At 47.9% G+C, this 16,735-nt stretch overlaps 1 protein-coding gene across 1 annotated transcript in view; it reads left to right on the top strand.

The window, feature by feature from the left end:
* LOC146776319 (polycystin-1-like protein 3) overlaps positions 1-16,735 on the top strand; it is a 729,731-nt gene that overhangs the window by 259,752 nt on the left and 453,244 nt on the right. Inside the window, exon 16 of the mRNA XM_085639623.1 lies at positions 5,720-5,854. Coding sequence (XP_085495749.1) covers positions 5,720-5,854 — 135 coding nt within the window. The remainder of the gene's footprint in view (positions 1-5,719; positions 5,855-16,735) is intronic.

The raw sequence follows: 16,735 nt of genomic DNA, 5'->3' as shown, positions 1-16,735 counted from the left end.
CTGCGGGAGCCGGCATTGCTTTTGGACATGGGGAGCTGCTGATATGGAGCTCCCCTTGTCCAAAAGCAATCTACTTTGCTTCGTGGAAGGGAGAGCAGGTTTCCTGCTCTCGCTTCAGGACATTGCTTGAGCCGGCCCTGGGGTGTGGCGGTCCCCAGGGCCATCGAAGGCTCCAGGAGGGTGGCAGCGCGGCCCCATCCCAACAATTTTAAAGCCCCGGGGAGGTAGTGGTCCCTGGGGCAGTGGGGGGGGTTTAATTTGAAATTTCTCTGGAACTACTACACGCATTTACCGCATTTAAAGCAAAGAGTGCACTCTGGACCATGAGCTACCTCTCCACCAAATTTGGTGTAATTCCGTTCAGCAGTTTGGGCTGTAGCCGCGACAAAAAGTCCTAGGGAAATTAACATGGAGAAAATGTGTTTTGGGACCCCTCTTTTTTCTCGGCCCCCGCTTTAGGAATCACTCCGAAACTTTCAAGACAGGACTTGACCGGAGCACCCCATTAGTTTTGAAAATGTTGCAAAATTTTGTCAAACAGCGCCAAACATATTGCCAAATCAAAAAACGCCTTTCCCATGGAAACTAGGTCCTAACTATAACTGCCTACTGGCGACTGTCAGTAGGTTATATATGTAATTATATATATTGATATATATATATATATATATATATATATATATATATATATATATATATATATATATATATATATATATATATATATATATATATTTCCACTGAAAAACCATAGGTTTCAGGGACGTTATAGTTAGTTGGACATTTCACTCATACAAAACCAGAGAAATTTGGCCGTTATAGTTAGTTGAGCTAACTATGACTCACGCCCTCGCAATGCACTGCTGCAGACGTCACATATTACATCACTCATGACATGGTCAGTGACATCACTGATGACATCACCGATGACTTCAGCCAGAGACTGGGTCATTTTTAAAAGTTTAAGAATGTAATATATAGATACTCAAACGTTTATTGAAGAACGAGTGGGTGTATGATTGTTTGAATGGATGATTTAGTGGGTGCGTGACTCAATCAATCAATCAATCATTTGTAGAGGGCACTACTCACCCACGAGGGTCTCAAGGCGCTAAATGGGGGGAGCTGCTACTGCTCAAACAGCCAGGTCTTGAGGAATCTCCTGAAGGTCAGCAGATCCTGGGTCTGTCGCAGGTGGATGGGGAGGGTGTTCCATGTCTTAGCGGCGACGTGGGAGAAGGATCTGCCACCGGTGGTCGTTCGGTAGATGCGTAGAACGGTGGCGAGGGTGAGGTCAGCGGAGCGAAGCTGGCGGGTGGGAGTGTAGAAGGTGAGTCGTTTGTTGAAGTATGTTGGTCCGGCGTCGTGGAGTGCTTTGTGAGCGTGGGTGAGGAGTTTGAAGGTGATCCTCTTGTTGAGGGGGAGCCAGTACAGGTCTCTCAGGTGGGCAGTGATGTGGCTGTGGCGGGGGATGTTGAGGACAAGGCGTGCGGAGGCGTTCTGTATGCGTTGAAGCATTTTATGGAGTTTGGCTGTGGTTCCCGCATAGAGGGCGTTGCCGTAGTCCAGCCTGCTGGTGAAGAGGGCCTGGGTGACCGTCCTTCTGGTTCCGGTGGGGATCATTCTGTAGATCTTGCAAAGCATGCGGAGGGTGTTGAAGCAGGAGGAGGAGCCGGCATTGACTTGCTGGGTCATTGACAGTGATGAGTCCAGGATGAACCACAGGTTGCGTGCATGGTCGGCGGTTGTTGGCGCATCTCCCAGCGAGTCCGGCCACCAGGACTCGTACCAGGCGGATGGGGTGGGACCGAGGATGAGGACCTCCGTCTTGTCCGAGTTCAGTTTAAGGCGACTGACTGTATAAGTGAGTGATTAAATGTGTCTTAGTGAATGCATGGGTGAATGACTAATCTATGTGAATGTCTACCAGTCTGTCAGTTGGTGTGTAAGTGGCTGCATGGGTTGGTGAGTAGCTACATAAGTGTCTATATGGGTTAATGATTGGTTGTCTGAGTACCCGCATGGGTGCCTGAGTGTCTGTGTGGGTGGGTGGGGGGTGTAACTCCCTGCATGGATGTGTGAGTGGGTGATTTAGTGCATGTATGGGTTCAAGAGTGCATCTGCGAGGGACTGTATGGGCGAGTGAGTGTGCATATGGCTGTGTTGGTAAGTGAATGGATGTCTCAGTGGTATATGTGTGAGTAACTGCATATGTGAAAGGCAGCATATGTGAGTGTTGGAGTATATAACTAACTATATGTGAGAGTGAGGGATTGTGAGAATGGCTGTATGCAAGAGTGCGTGCTTGTGTCAGTGATTGTAAAAGAGAGTAAGTATGTGTTAGTATCTAATGAATGAGTATGGTGGTGTGTGTGTATAACTGTATAAGTGAATAAAAAGGCAGTGTTATTGATTCTTTGTGTGACTGACTAGGTGTGTGAGTAACTCTATGGGTGAGTGACAGTATGTGAGTGTCTGTATGGGTGTAGGAGTGCATATACCAGAGGCTGTATTGATGAGTGACTGCGTGTATGAGTGACTATCAGTGAGTGAGTGGATGTGTGTAGACTTATGAATCAGTGAGTGGGTATGTACTAACTGGTATTGATGTATGCACATTAGAGTGGATGTATGAAAGGTTATTTTAGGGTGTGAGGCGGTGCATCAGATATTAACCGGATGATGTCATCGGTGATGTCATCAGTGATGTCACTGACCATGTCATGAGTGATGTAATATGTGAAGTCATCAGCAGTGCATTGTGAGGGCGCGAGTTACAGTTAGCTCAACTAACTATAACGGCCGAATTTCTCTGGTTTTGTACGAGTGAAATGTCCAACTAACTATAACGTCTCTGAAACCTATGTTTTTTTTTGTTGTGAATTTCTAAGGTTTTTTATATGCTAATAACTAACTATAAAGTCCCTTAAACCTATGGTTTTTTCAGTGAATTTCTAAGGTTTTTAAAATGCTAATTTATAAATATAATGTAGTAGTTGTGTTTGCAGAGTGATGCTGAAAGGGGGTTGGGTCTCCGACCAGCGCTCTGGACTGCTGCTGCGTAGGACTTACAGGAGGTACCAGGAGGGCTTCTTGGCCCCCAAAGTCCCTCAGGAGTAAAGATGACTTCATCCCCCAACCCGTAGTGTACCAGGTGGTGCGTTTGGAGAGTGTTGAAGAAAGTGAGGCATGACCTCCAAAGACCTCTTTGCAATACCACTCTGTGGGACCTGCTGGAGGTAACAGGAGGGATAGTTGTCCCTCAAGAACAGCCTTGGGGGGCAACTATTCCCTCCTATTACCTTCAGTAAGTCCCACACAGCAGCATTGGTAAGTTCTCAGAGCAGGCCACGCCCCCTTTACCCACTACTCTGCAAACGCGCTCCCTGGCACGCTCTTGGATGGGAAATAAAATCCCCTTTGCTGCGGGGGGTCGTTCGTGGCTGACTAGCCTACCTGACACCTCCAGTAAGCCCCAGATAGTGGGATTGCTGAGATATGGACACAGGCCATGCCCCCTTTCTCCACCACACTGCAAACGTGCCTCCTGGCACGCTCTTGGTTGGGGGATGAAGTCCCCTTGCCTCCTGAAGGTCTGTGGGGGCCAAGTAGCCCTCCTGTTATCTCTAGTAAGCCCCACACAGCTGGATTGCTGAGTGGTCCGAGGCCACGCTCCCTTTTTACACCACTCTGCAAATGTGCCTCCTGGAGCAATGTTGCTCTGGGGATGAAGTCCACTTTAGTCCTGAGATTCTCAGGACACAAGAGGACCTCATCGCCCCCCTAGCAATGTGCCAAGAGGTGCATGTGTAGAGTGGTGTATAAAGGGGCGTGGCCTCGGACCACCTCTCAGCAATCCCACTGTGTGGGGCTTTCAGGAGGTACCTTGTGGTTTGGTTGGCCCTAAGGACCCTTATGATTCAAGGGAACTCAATCCCCCAACCCAGAACGCGCCAGGACGCGCGTTTGCAGAGTGGTACAGGGAGGGGGCGGGTCCTCCGGCGAGATGATGGCTTATCGTTTCTTTTTTTTTTTGAAGGGGGGGATGTGTGGCCACGCGGTCCCCCTCCCGAGGCTGCTTTGGGCTCCAGGGACCCCATCCCCCGGGGCATGGCCACTTATTTTATTTCATTAAAAAAAAATATTTTAAAGAAGGGGGGCGCATGGCCCCCCTCCTGAGGCCATTTTTGACCCCGGGGACCCCATTCCCCGGGGGCTTGGCCTTACGTTGGGGACCGCGGGGCAAGCCCCAATGCCCCCGCGGTACCAGCCGGGTCTCCACCTCCTGCGGGAGCCAGCATTGCTTTTGGACAAGAGGAGCTGCTGACATGCAGCTCCCCTTGTCCAAACGCAATCTACTTTGCTTCGTGGAAGCGAGAGCAGGTTTCCTGCCCTCGCTTCCACAATGCAATTGACCGGAGCACCCCATTATTTTTGAAAATTTTGCATAAATTCGTCAAACAGCGCCAAAGATATTGCCAAATCAAAAAACGCCTTTCCTATGGAAACTAGGTCCTAACTATAACTACCTACTGGCGACTGCCAGTAGGTTATATATGTAATTATATATATATATATATATAAATATTTGTATTTTTTTGTATCTGTTTCGGGGTCCCCGCACATGGGTGGGACTATTCAGGGCTTATGACTTTGATGGGTATACCCCTGGAAGAGAACTTGGATTACAGGTAAGTAACTTATTCTTACTAAACATATGTGTTAAATTACCCTATTTGTATTTGACTTTTGAACTGATGTAATATATGATTTCTAGCCCTGAGGAAGTCTGTTATAAGCTGAAACACGTGTTGGCTAGAGTTGTGAAGTCATGAAATAAGCAAGTGTCAACATTAATCAAGGGTTGGACTATTGTTTTGTGGTGCTCAAGGATTTATGTTTTTCAATTTTGGAAGAATTTATGTTGTGAAGTGTTTGATGGCCATTCCACCCCTCTGGGAGCAATGGGCAATTCATTAAAGACTACAAAACAGATTGCTACTCTATCAACGGAGATGTGTGCCTGCATATGAGTTTCCTAGACATCACAGTTGTGTTGTTGTCCTCCCCAAATTGCTTAGGATTGAGGGGGATGAATCCCAGCATCTCCTAAGAGGGAATGGATCATCATGTAGGTGGTCCTAGAGAATTATCCTCCGTTTAGGAGGAAACTAAGATGCAGCTAAGCAATGCAGTACAGGCAGATATATATGACAGGCTATCACCGGATGTAGCAGTGCAGTGGGTGTGGATTAATATTCTTTTGACTTAAAAATTTAACATGGCTATATAAGGTTCATGAAATGTACTATTTAAAATAACTGCCATGACGTCCATATAATACACAAGCACTGCTGTTATAGATAATCAAATATTGAGCTTCCAGTCATGGATATCCTCCTTTGTGGCACCATGACCTAATGATGCTATGTTGACAGTGTTTTGCTATGTCTTGGCATCCTTTATTATTGGGTGGCATTTTAGTTTTTATATCAAGGATAAACAAAAATAAAGCAAAATTTAAATTGTGCTTCTTTTCTATTTTTGGTAAGCATTGTTACCCATTCTTAAAATAGGCTGCTTTATTTTAGATGCATGCTTGGAAAAGGGGATTTACTATGTGACATTGTCATGCTATAGTATTATTTTATCAAACTTTGATTTACATGAAGAAGTGGGCATATTTACTCATCATTGTATATTGATTTTTCTTTTTCAGTGGGCAGCCAAGGAGCAAACAGTGAGCAGTGGGACCACGGGCAAAATAGAAGGTGGACCTCATCAACTAGACAGACACTGGATGAAGATAACAGCACCGCCACAGAGGAGGAGGGAGCATTCACCAGCATGAAAGGTACATTTGTTCTCAGAGCCAAGAGACTCTAGGCAGAGGCCTTTCAGGGGGTTATTTAGCTGGACACCACATGTCAGGATATGGCAGACAAAGGCCTTGACCGGCAAGAAATACCATCAGTCACAGGCCCTCCATCATTGTGTCAGCAAATTAGTTCCAAACAGCCAACCAATTTGTTTACTCTATATATACCTAGACATGTATTTCTTATCCTTTCAAAAAAATGGTGTAAATAAGCAAGGTAGGAAAATTATACTTCCCTAATCCAGAACTGGTAAGTAATAAAACCGCTGAGCAAGAGAGTAGGTATAGCGTCTCAAGCAAAAAATAGTGACCAACACTCAGGAGCAACACCAAGTGGGCTATTGTCAGCAATTTCAAAATGGCCACATGGTTTCTCAACATCTGTGGTCCGTGACAAGAGCCGTGTACCTGAACAAAGAGAATACACCTATAGTGTATCTGTTTTTGCCCTCAGCCATTGTGCCTATTGTAGGAAGCTGGCTCTGTATATACTATACCAAAGTGAGGTATAGTGTGCACAGAGTCCAGTGGATCCCCAAAGGTAGGCAGAGGTAAGGTTAGATAGCACCTCACTCTCTGTTTGTGGTAGTGTGGTCGAGCAGTAAGGAGTAATAGAGGACTGTGTTAAGCATTTGTTGTACCCACTCAATCAGCAAATGATTTCACACACTCAAAGACTAAACTTCAGACCAATTATTTTTATAAAAATATTATTTTAGTTATTTTATTTCCTAGAATTAAGCAAGCCTGGCACAGGTAAGTTGGTAAATACTTTGCAGTAAATATACAGTTTGAAATGTAATTGTAAATGTACTTTGAAGTGGTTACAGTTTGAATTACTGGTAATGCAATACTGTGGAATGCTGTACATATACTTTGTATTGATCTTGCAGTGAAAATTGCAGGTAAGTTACTTTTACGTTACTTTTGAGATCTCTTTTTAGATTACTTTTTCTACTCAGTGTGATGTGCCTAGATATCACACTGGGACATTACCTAGAGAAAAGGTAAGTAAAGTCAATTTTGCACAATTCTTACTTTTCAGGTTTCCATACAAATCAACTCCACACTTTTCAGAGAAAAACAGTCAATAGGTTCCTATGGAGAGAAATGAAGTTAACGGTTACCAGGTAAATAATCAGTCTTTGGAGTTGAGCGTCTGTGGTTAGAACAAAGGTTCCCCCAGGGTCACGGATGCACTCTTGTTACACCCTCAGTTGCACTAGGGCGGCTGGTTGCAGAGTGCGAAGGCCCAATGTTATCCAATGGGGGATAGGAGGCCTCTGGTTGGTGGCTGCTGGCAAGCAGGCCACTCGGCTGTGGGAGCAAAGCTCCTGGACTTTAGCTCAAGGCAAATGGGGAACAAAGTAGCACCAAAGGTGCACCCACATTCGCACTAGGGCGGCCGAGTGTAGGGGGCCCTGTTGGTTTCAATGGGGAACCTCCGGTTTGCAAAGGCACTGCAGGCTCGGGGACGAAGGTCTTCTGGGTGCGACCACCACTTCGAGAGGTAAGTTGGGAATTTAGGGGTTGGTTAGGCACCATTGGTTTGGGCACACAAGGCCGTGGGGCGTCGGGTGCAGGGGTGCCTTTTGGGGTCGGATCTTCGTGCCAGCTCCTGGTCGCAGTTGGGGGGGACCTTCTAGATTTAGGCTGCAGGCGTCGGCTGGAGGCACGTCTGGGGACACCGGATCTCGGGTCAGGATTGCCGGGGTGACCTCCTCATGGTGTTTGCCCACTTGAGCTCGGCTCGTGGACGGCGAGTGCGGAGTGGGACGGATTTGCGGTGTCCGGCCGGAGCCAGTGGTTGCAGATGAACAAATCCAGTGTTCACGGGAGACAAAGTCTTTATAGTTGAAGGCCGGCAGGTCCTCTGGGGTTTTCGAGGTTGCTGGCTGCAGTACACACTGGGATTTCGCAGGAGCATGTTTGAGGTGGAGACAGGCCGGTAGGGCTGGGACCAAGTCAGTGGGCGTCTTCCTCTTGTTAGCTGCTGCACGGCTGTTCGGTCCTTCTTCTTTTTCTTGTAGTTTCTTCTTGTCTGAGGAGGCAAGGTTCAGGAGTGCCCCTAAATACTAGATTTAGGGGCGTTACAGGTAGGTAAAATGCAGGGAACAATGTGTCCCTTCCCTGGGGTGGGTACACCCCCTATTATGCCACCCTCCAGTGGGAAGGGGGCATGAGCCTGTCCCTGGTTGGCTGAGTCCACCCATCTGCAAGATGGCAGGGACTGAGAGTTCTGCTTCACCTCCCCACCCCACCTGAGGGGTGGAGTTTGCAGTGGTGGGCACTGTAGGAGAGTAGGGTCTGCTTTCTATGTTCACCCCCACTTTTTGCTTTCCTGGTTTTCGACTTAGATGTGGCTGTGGGCCTGCTAATCAGACCCACAGCCCTGCTGTTCTCTCTCTAAATTAATACTATGTACTTTAGGTGCATAACCCAATTGGATAGGATCACCTTATTGGCCCCTGTACAGTGTACCTTAGGTACCCAGGGCATAGCTGTACCCTAGGCCTACCAGGGGCTGCAGCATGTATTATGCAACTCCTGGCCTGGCCTTCCATTATGACACAACTGGTTGATCACTCAGCTGGGGCAAGGTCGTGTAATCACCCCTTGCTTAGGTGTAGTATTCCTATACCTACCTTATATATAGACGCATGTGTACCTATCAGCCATTCCTATGGCAGGCCTTAACAATCCTGGAGGCAGAGTGCTTGGTAACATGTGAGATGGTGCTCTAGCATGAGCTGAGCCTGTCTGCAGCTTTCGGAACCATGTCCTTATAGCTGTTCTATGATATAGCCTACCATACACTCTTAAAGTGCCTTATAATCTTAAACGGTTATGGTAACTATGGTTTGGCTGTATCAAAACATGTCGTGTAAGGTGTCTAACACTTTGGAATAATACCCCCATCCCATTTCTGGGGATGAGGATATTATCCCTCCCTTCTAGAGGGAGAAGACATGTTGAAACCTACTTACCCGGTTAAAGTTAACCAGAGCCCCAGCATCACAAAATGGAAGCTGCTGCCACAACACAAGTCTGACCTCTTGCTGCTGGGAGTGATCCCGGCACGGGAGGCTTGGACAATAGGTTTCCTGCCTTGGGAGGTGCGAGCACCACCCCAGACAGGCCTTAGTGTATTGGGGCAGGGAGGGATGAATGAAATGAGACACTGCCTGGGGCACACAAGGTGTCCCATGCATAGTCCAGTTCAAACCGGTGCTGGGGCACACCAGCCCCAGTCCTGGCGCGAAACTGGACAAAGGGAAGTGGGTGTAACCACCCCCCTCCCAGGTCCCACCCATAAGGCGTGACCAAGCAGGCAACCCAGCCCCCCAGATTAGTATAAGTGTGGTAGCTGGGCCCCAGGAGATTAGATTATCCTGAACCTGCAACTTGAACAGAAACTCTGGACCTTCGACATTCGACGAAAGAAGAAGACTGAAGAATCTCCCTTGTGGCCAAGGAGTGGCCACCCTGTGCGAACAGGCACCATCAAGAGACTTACCCTTTGCTTTGCTGAAGTTCTACGAGGGACCGACTGCAGAGCCTGACCAGAGCCTTGACTTCCAGACTTCTCCAACCCTGATCCACATCCACAGCCGAGCTGAGATCCGTGGAGGCGACGAGAGACGTGGGACCGGCTACCTGGGAAAAGTGGCGAGTATCTTCCAGCGCAGCTTCTGAGGCACCCTCGAGGTTGTGCACCGGGGATTGAGAAGCCCCAACCCCAAGCACCATCTGCACCGAAGATCAGCCCCCCACACTCCACGAGTCCTGCGTGGGGCCCTTCTGCATTTTTCTGCTTGCCGCGTCTGTCTGGTTGCTTGCCCGTTGGCTAGTAACCTTTGCGACGACACACCTTCAAATTTCCACTGCTGGTTTGGCTCCTCCAGACTGGCTCCTGCTCCTCTGTAAAAGAGAAGCACCCCAGACCTTCCAGGTCTGCACCAGAAGCAAGTCCTCCATTCTTCGTGGGTTCCGCTTGCCAAGGCTTGGTGAGTCCTAGTTCGACTTCGACGCCGCCGACAGCATGAGCCTTCGTGGGACAGCTCGCCTCCTGGTCCTGGTCGTCCTCGACGTCTCCTGGTACCCGTGGCTGCTGCGACAAGCTTCACCTCTTCACCTGCAATCTCTCGACATCGCCTGGTTCCTTCCTGGTTCCACGTGGTCACTGGCTAGTGACCCAGACTCTGTCCCTTCTGCTTGCAGGTATCCTTCCTTCTTGATCCCGGCCTTGGGATCCACCGGACACTCTTCACTGACTGCCTGTCAGCATCTTTCCTTCAGGCATCCATAGGAGTCGACGACGAAACCCGACGCAAGTTCGCACCTATGCACCCGCAGCCCGTGGGCTAGGTAACTTGGGTACTCCGGTGCTCATCAGGGTATTGACTATCCTAGTGTCTAGTTCTCAAGTCTCGACTTCCTAGCTACTCCAGAAGTGTCCTAAATCTTATTAATTCTAAACTGTACTATTTCTATCGATTATACGCATTACGCGTGAGTGTTTCCACTCTGCACCTGAATCCCGTGGGCCTCCCACTTCCTAACCTTGGGTAGTATAGTGTAGCCCCAGTGATTCCCTAGGCCTAGGCCTATCCTATTGCCGTGACAGTGGTCCTTATACCACTTACTTAGTATATGGTTTGCGTGGCCCCTAGGGCCTAACTGTATTACTTACCTGTGTGACTTAATGTATGCTTGAATAAGACTGTGTTGTACTTACCTCGAATCTCATAAAGAGTGCTGAGGGTTTGACTAGAATAAATACACTTTATTTTATATATATATCTGTTGTGGTGTCCTTTCATTTGGTATTCAAGGGGTTACAAATGGTATAACAGCTGGCTTCACATGCCATTCAGAGTTTAGCCTAAGACTGCTCTTGTCCATGCTACCACTAGGATAGCTGGTCTATAAGATTGACTTTACAACCAATCACCATAAGGGTTGTTTGGACTGATACAAGGTGTACACTAGAATTAGTGACATCATATATCAGGCCAACTTCTCACAGGCACACCTCTTTTCCTCACTTGTTTTTCCCGCCAGTTCTCCCACCCAAAGTGGGGATCAGAACCAGCGAGGACCAGTTGCTGAAAGCAGCAAGTGGCCTGGGGAAGGTCACAAAGGCAGCAAGCCTTTGAAGCTTCCCCTTCGTGAACCCTGCCCATCCTGGGGGAGGAGGCTTGGCACCCCGTCCTAGGATGTGCATTGTTTCAGGCCCCAGAGAGCAGCAGGCTCTTGACCCAGGAGTCCAGAAACATGTCTGGTGGTGGCAGCTGAAAGCAGCCACTCAGCATGGACACTAGTGGTAGGTTCGTTTTCAGGGGGATCTCTAAGATGCCCTCTGTGTGCATTTTTCATTAAATCCCACACTGGCATCAGTGTGGGTTTAATGTGCTGAGATGTTTGATACCAAACTTCTCAGTTTTCAGTGTAACCATTAGGGTGCTGTGGAGTTCGTAATGATAAGCTCCCAGCACCATATACTCTTAATGGCAGCACTGCACTTACAATGTCTGAGAATGGACTTAGACACTGTAGGGGTACAGGGCTCATGCACCTGTACCCTCACCACTGGCATACGGCACCCAGCTAGAGGGGTGACTGATCTAGGCCAGGGCAGTGGGTTGTAGGCATGGCACACAGGGATGTATGCCATGTCGACTCACTTTGTTCTGTACCAAAACACGCAGGCTGCAAAGTGTGTGTGTGTGTGTGTGTGTGTGTGTGTAAACGTACAGGGCCTCTAAGGGTGGCACAATAAGTGCTGCAGCCCTTAGAGGTCTTCCCTGCTCACAGTGCCCTGGGTACTTGTGGTACCAGTTACCAGGGGCTGACTTGTGGCCAGGGATGCCAATTGGGTTCGTTTTGGGGAAAGAACACAGGCCCTGGGAACCTGATTGGCAGGGACCCAGGGCACATCAAGTGAAAGTGCATCAGTAGTCTGGCAAAAAGTGTGGGGGGGGGTTGTGACTGCAACAGAAACTCACTTTCCTACACCTATCCAGTGCTGGCTGTTGTTACTGCCCCATACTTAACACCCTATGCTGTGCTTATCACTATGCTAGGTAAAATGCTCTAAGTCTCACTACTGCAAAGGATCATCACAAAGATTTTTTTTATAATTGTTGTCAGAAAGTATCACTCACAAACTGTATTAATGATCAGTTTGCACTTAGATAAGCATTTCAGATGTGCCAAAAATAAAAAAGATTATATGATAAAAAATGTTGACATGTTTTGCTGCTTCCTGTTTGTGGATTCATCAGGACAAGTATAACCTAGGGATTTCTCAGATTATCCTTTCAAATACTCACAAAATAAGTCATTCTCTCTGTGGGTTTTGGTAAGGCTTGATACTCTACAGTTTGATGAAAACATTAAACCGAATTAGTAAATCATTACTATCAATCTCTCTCAACCACTTCAATAGCCAGCTTGTCCTTCAAAGCCTTAAAATGTGTATACCTCCACTGATCATAAACTGCAGAGTCTGAGAAGAGCACCTTAATCTCTTAAATCATTGAATGATATCTCATAACCCACTGGGAACTCAATATATATACCAATGGGCGCCTTTGAGGCTTGCCGTTTTCATGCTATAGATATCCTATAGTCATTGTGCATTTGTCTGTTGGGTATGAACCGTGAAGTTAGGTACGTGGGTTGGACTCATCCCTGACGATAGATGACTGCGCTGCTCTGCCCCTGCTGCTGATTTCGCCCATTTGGCCTGGCTATGCCCTAGAGTGTCTGATTTTTGGTGGGAGGTTTGCGCAGCTATCTCTGAGATCACCTCTTCACTGGTTTGGCCTGACCCACCGCTATGCCTGCTGGGCTTCGTTAAATTCTGCCCGGACGCCTCTCGCCGACTGACTTTAATGTTGCTTGTTCTTGCGCGGCGTAGAGTGGCCATGTGTTGGGGGAGCAGACCGGCTCCTAAACATGCCCAATGGCTCGAGGATGCCTCTAGATGTCAGACCCTACTATTGGAATTCTGGGATCTTCTGCCTGCCAGATCTCGTCCTCTTGACATAGGGGGTCCCCTGGTGACATACCTTCATACCCGTTCTCCTCCTACCCAGACTGCCTCCCTCGCGCTCCCTGCCGACACTCCGCCCGCGGCGGCCGCCGGTGCTGGTCAGTAGCTATCTCCCCTTCTTTCCCCATTGCTCTGGAGTCGGTCCTGCTCTCTCCTTTAAGGTGCTGACATTACATTAGCCCTGCTCTATTTGGCTTATTGATGCGTTTTTCTTATTGTACTGGATAATGCCTTTATTTGATCGGTCTCTTTCCTCTGGTGTTGTGCTATGCAATTGATTCATCATGCATGATGCTCTGACTTGCTGTAGATTTGTATGCTGGTTATGCTGAATCTTTCAATAAAGGTTTTTGAAAAATAAAAAAAAAATAAAAAAAGTTAGGTACATGGGTTATAGGTTAATGTAATTGTGGTCTCTAAACTGTCCTTTTTAAATCCAAATGACAATGTCTTCAAACTAACTGTTTTTTTTTTACCATATTATGCCCAGTGTCCTCTGTATGAATGAAAATAATAAAAAAGCTCTGGTCAAATTAAACATAGACCTTCCTTCTTTGAATAGTTTAGCATATGTCTTACCTTTTACGATCATAGAAAACCCCCTGAGGCTGGTGCTCCCTTCTTCATCTCTCCGTTGGGGCACCCTTTGAGCAGGATCACAGTGCTGTCCAAACAGTAACCGGAGCTATCATCAGCCCTCCTAATGACAGGAACCTGAAGGTCGTAATAGTGCCAATATCGGCCACACTCACCAGGCCTCCCGCAGCAACATACAGGTAGCATAAATAAGTAGACAAAACAACCTTTTGGTGGAGAAAATTGCTGCAGGTTTATTAGCATGCCAAATATGCCAACATGGTGGGTTATCTTACAGGCAATCCAAAGGCAAGCCGCCCCTCGCGGCCTACCACCTGATGGGCCAACTTGCATCGTGGTCTTAGCCAATTTGTGCTTAGCGGTTGTGGTGAGGGGATAGCCCCTCCCACTTCCGGTGAAACATTGGTCCACCGTATAACTCACACCCCCCCCACGCCGTCGCACCCCAGGGTCCACCGCACAGAGTTCCTGGGGATATTCGGCCTCAGCACCCTTTGTGCTCCTGAAGAGGGTACCTCTGAGTACCTTTCCGCCTCTGGATCGCCATGTAACTCTGCCTGCAACACAAATAAAAAGATTAGAACATTCCTCCTCCCCTCACCCTGACACGCCGGGTAAGCGGTGGGGAGGGAGTCGGCGAGGGGACAAAGAGGCCGCCAGGGGGCGTGGGAGGACTACATACCTCCCCCCGACCCCCCCCCCCCCAATTTATTCCAACCTGAAGAGACATCAGACCCACATAGCCCTCCTGCAGTAATCACACCTCACAACACCTGAAATAGAGCGTTTACAGAGGAGATGGCGAGGACATATATACGCCACTGGTTACTCTGCATTTGCCCGGGGTGCATTCATTTGGATCAAGTCGGGCACCCCTTCGCAGTCGATGAAGCAGTTATTGGTGCTGGGGGCCGGTACATACTTGTGAAGGGCCGGTTAGATGGTAGGCATATCCTACTAGGTTCCTTAGATGCACCAAACATAGACCAGTCATCCTTCCTCGACACACTGACTAACAAACTTTCTAACTGGCACAGTTTGCCCTGGTTGTTGGGTGGCGACTTCATTTGTGTGATGGACCCAGCCATTGACCGCTCTTTTCCCCCACTTCCTGGCACACCCACAGTACTTGCCGCTAGAGCACTGAATACATGGATGGCACATTGGTAACTCGTAGACATATGGCGACGGCGTCATCCCACAGACAGGGTATACTCTTACTACTCTTGTTCGCATGGCTCTACTTAATACTGGCCAGACTGATTTGCACAAACAAGATTATCTTGGCAGTGACCAAGACTGAATACATGGGTAGGACTCACTCAGATCACAACTGGCAATACCTGCGAATGTCATGGGATACTGCCCCAGCCATCATTCCCAGGTGGCGCATAGGGCCTGAGATTTTGGAAGACCAACCATTCCGCGATGCCCTAAGCTCTGCAATCACTAACTACTTCGGCGACAACACACACACAGTGTCTTATAGATTTCAACGCTTTTGAAGTAGTTATACAAGGCCACAGTCTAAACACGCAAATAGGTCTACGGAAATCCATAGAAGCTGATCTCAAGAAGGTGGAAGACGGGTTACTCTACCTAGAAACTCAGGTGGTGGAATCCCCAATAATACAAATGCAGTTTAACGCCAAAAGAATGGAACTGAACTCTCCACTGGAGAGATTGAGATGCCTAAACTACAAGTTACATTCAGCCTGCACACATACTGCTGCGGACCGAGCAGGACGTTTACTGGACTGGCTCATCCGACAGGCGGAAACCCGGACACCCATAACAGTGATCCGCGCACCGGAAGGCAGGCTGGATTATGCACAAACAGAGATACATATCGAATTCACACTTCACTATTCAGAGCTATACAGGTTAACAATTGAAGCCCCACTGGCGGAGATCAAACAGTTTCTCACCGTGGTTAAACTCCCCCGTCTTACCCCAGAGCAGCGGCTAGAACTGGGTGAATCAATCACACCAAAAGAAATACACGCATGTATCCACGCATTAGCAACAGGAAAGTCCCCTGGTCCAGATGGACTGCCAACTGAATTTCACAAGACCTATGCTGCACTCCTTTTGCCACAGTTGAAATCAGTGTACGATGCCGCACTCTCTGCCTCTATCCTCATGGTATTGCATTGTGAGGCTCTTCTAATTTCCCTTCTCAAACCCGACAGAGACAAGTCGAAAGTGGGGTCGTACAGACCGCTAGCAATGCTCAATATTGATTACAAAATTCTAGCCAGTATTATTTCGGCCCGGCTGGCTCCTCTGGTGCCGTCTCTCGTCCACCCTGACCAGAATGGCTTTGTGCCGGCCAGCAATACCTCATTAAACATACGGCGGTGCTTCCGACTTCAGGAATTTGCACCACAGCTCTGGACTTGCTCTGGAAAAAGACTTTGATTCACTAAAATGACCATACTTATTCTCGGTCCTCCACCAATACGGATTCGGGGCATGCATCCTGCACCTCACACGGCTTTTATGTACACAACCTCTCATCAGGATACTCATCGGTCAACCAATATCTGAGTCGGTACCAATAGATAGAGGCACCAGACAAGGATGCCCCCTTTCGCCTATGTTATTCCCATTAGCGATGGAACCACTTGCGGCAGAATTGCGCGGAAGAGGAGAGTATTGGGGAATTAGCTTGGCCGATGGCCAATGCATACTGTCACTCTATGTGGATGACCTGTTATTATATTTAAGAGACGTCAATAATGTACCGTGTGCTGTTGCAGAGATCCTACAGTGGTTCTCCAGGCTGTAAGGGCTCAGGGTCACTTGGAGGAAGTCCTGCCTATACCCATTTAGCCCGCACACCCATTACCCAAAAACTCAAGGTCAGCAGAGTGCCCATACCATGGCAGCCGTCATCCTTCCGAATACCTAGGTATTCACATTTACCACTCTGCCAAATATATTTTGGATGGCAATCTTACCACAGCAATATCATCTATCAGATCTCAAATGGGATTCAGGTAAATATTGCCATTATCCGTCATGGGTCATATTGCTCTGTTAAAAATGGTAGTGTTGCCCAGCCTGTTATATTATTTTACAAATCTGCCTGAAACATTTTATCTTGGGTACAGTCCTGAAACTGGACTGTACCCAAGATAAAATGTAAGAAGAAGTGGGCAAGGGTTGCGAGCAGGATATTGTATTCTGCTTGCTGG

The sequence above is a fragment of the Triturus cristatus genome, chromosome 12 (assembly GCF_964204655.1).
Source record: "Triturus cristatus chromosome 12, aTriCri1.1, whole genome shotgun sequence".
Classification (NCBI taxonomy): domain Eukaryota; kingdom Metazoa; phylum Chordata; class Amphibia; order Caudata; family Salamandridae; genus Triturus; species Triturus cristatus.
This window is presented reverse-complemented; position numbering and strand designations above follow the sequence as displayed.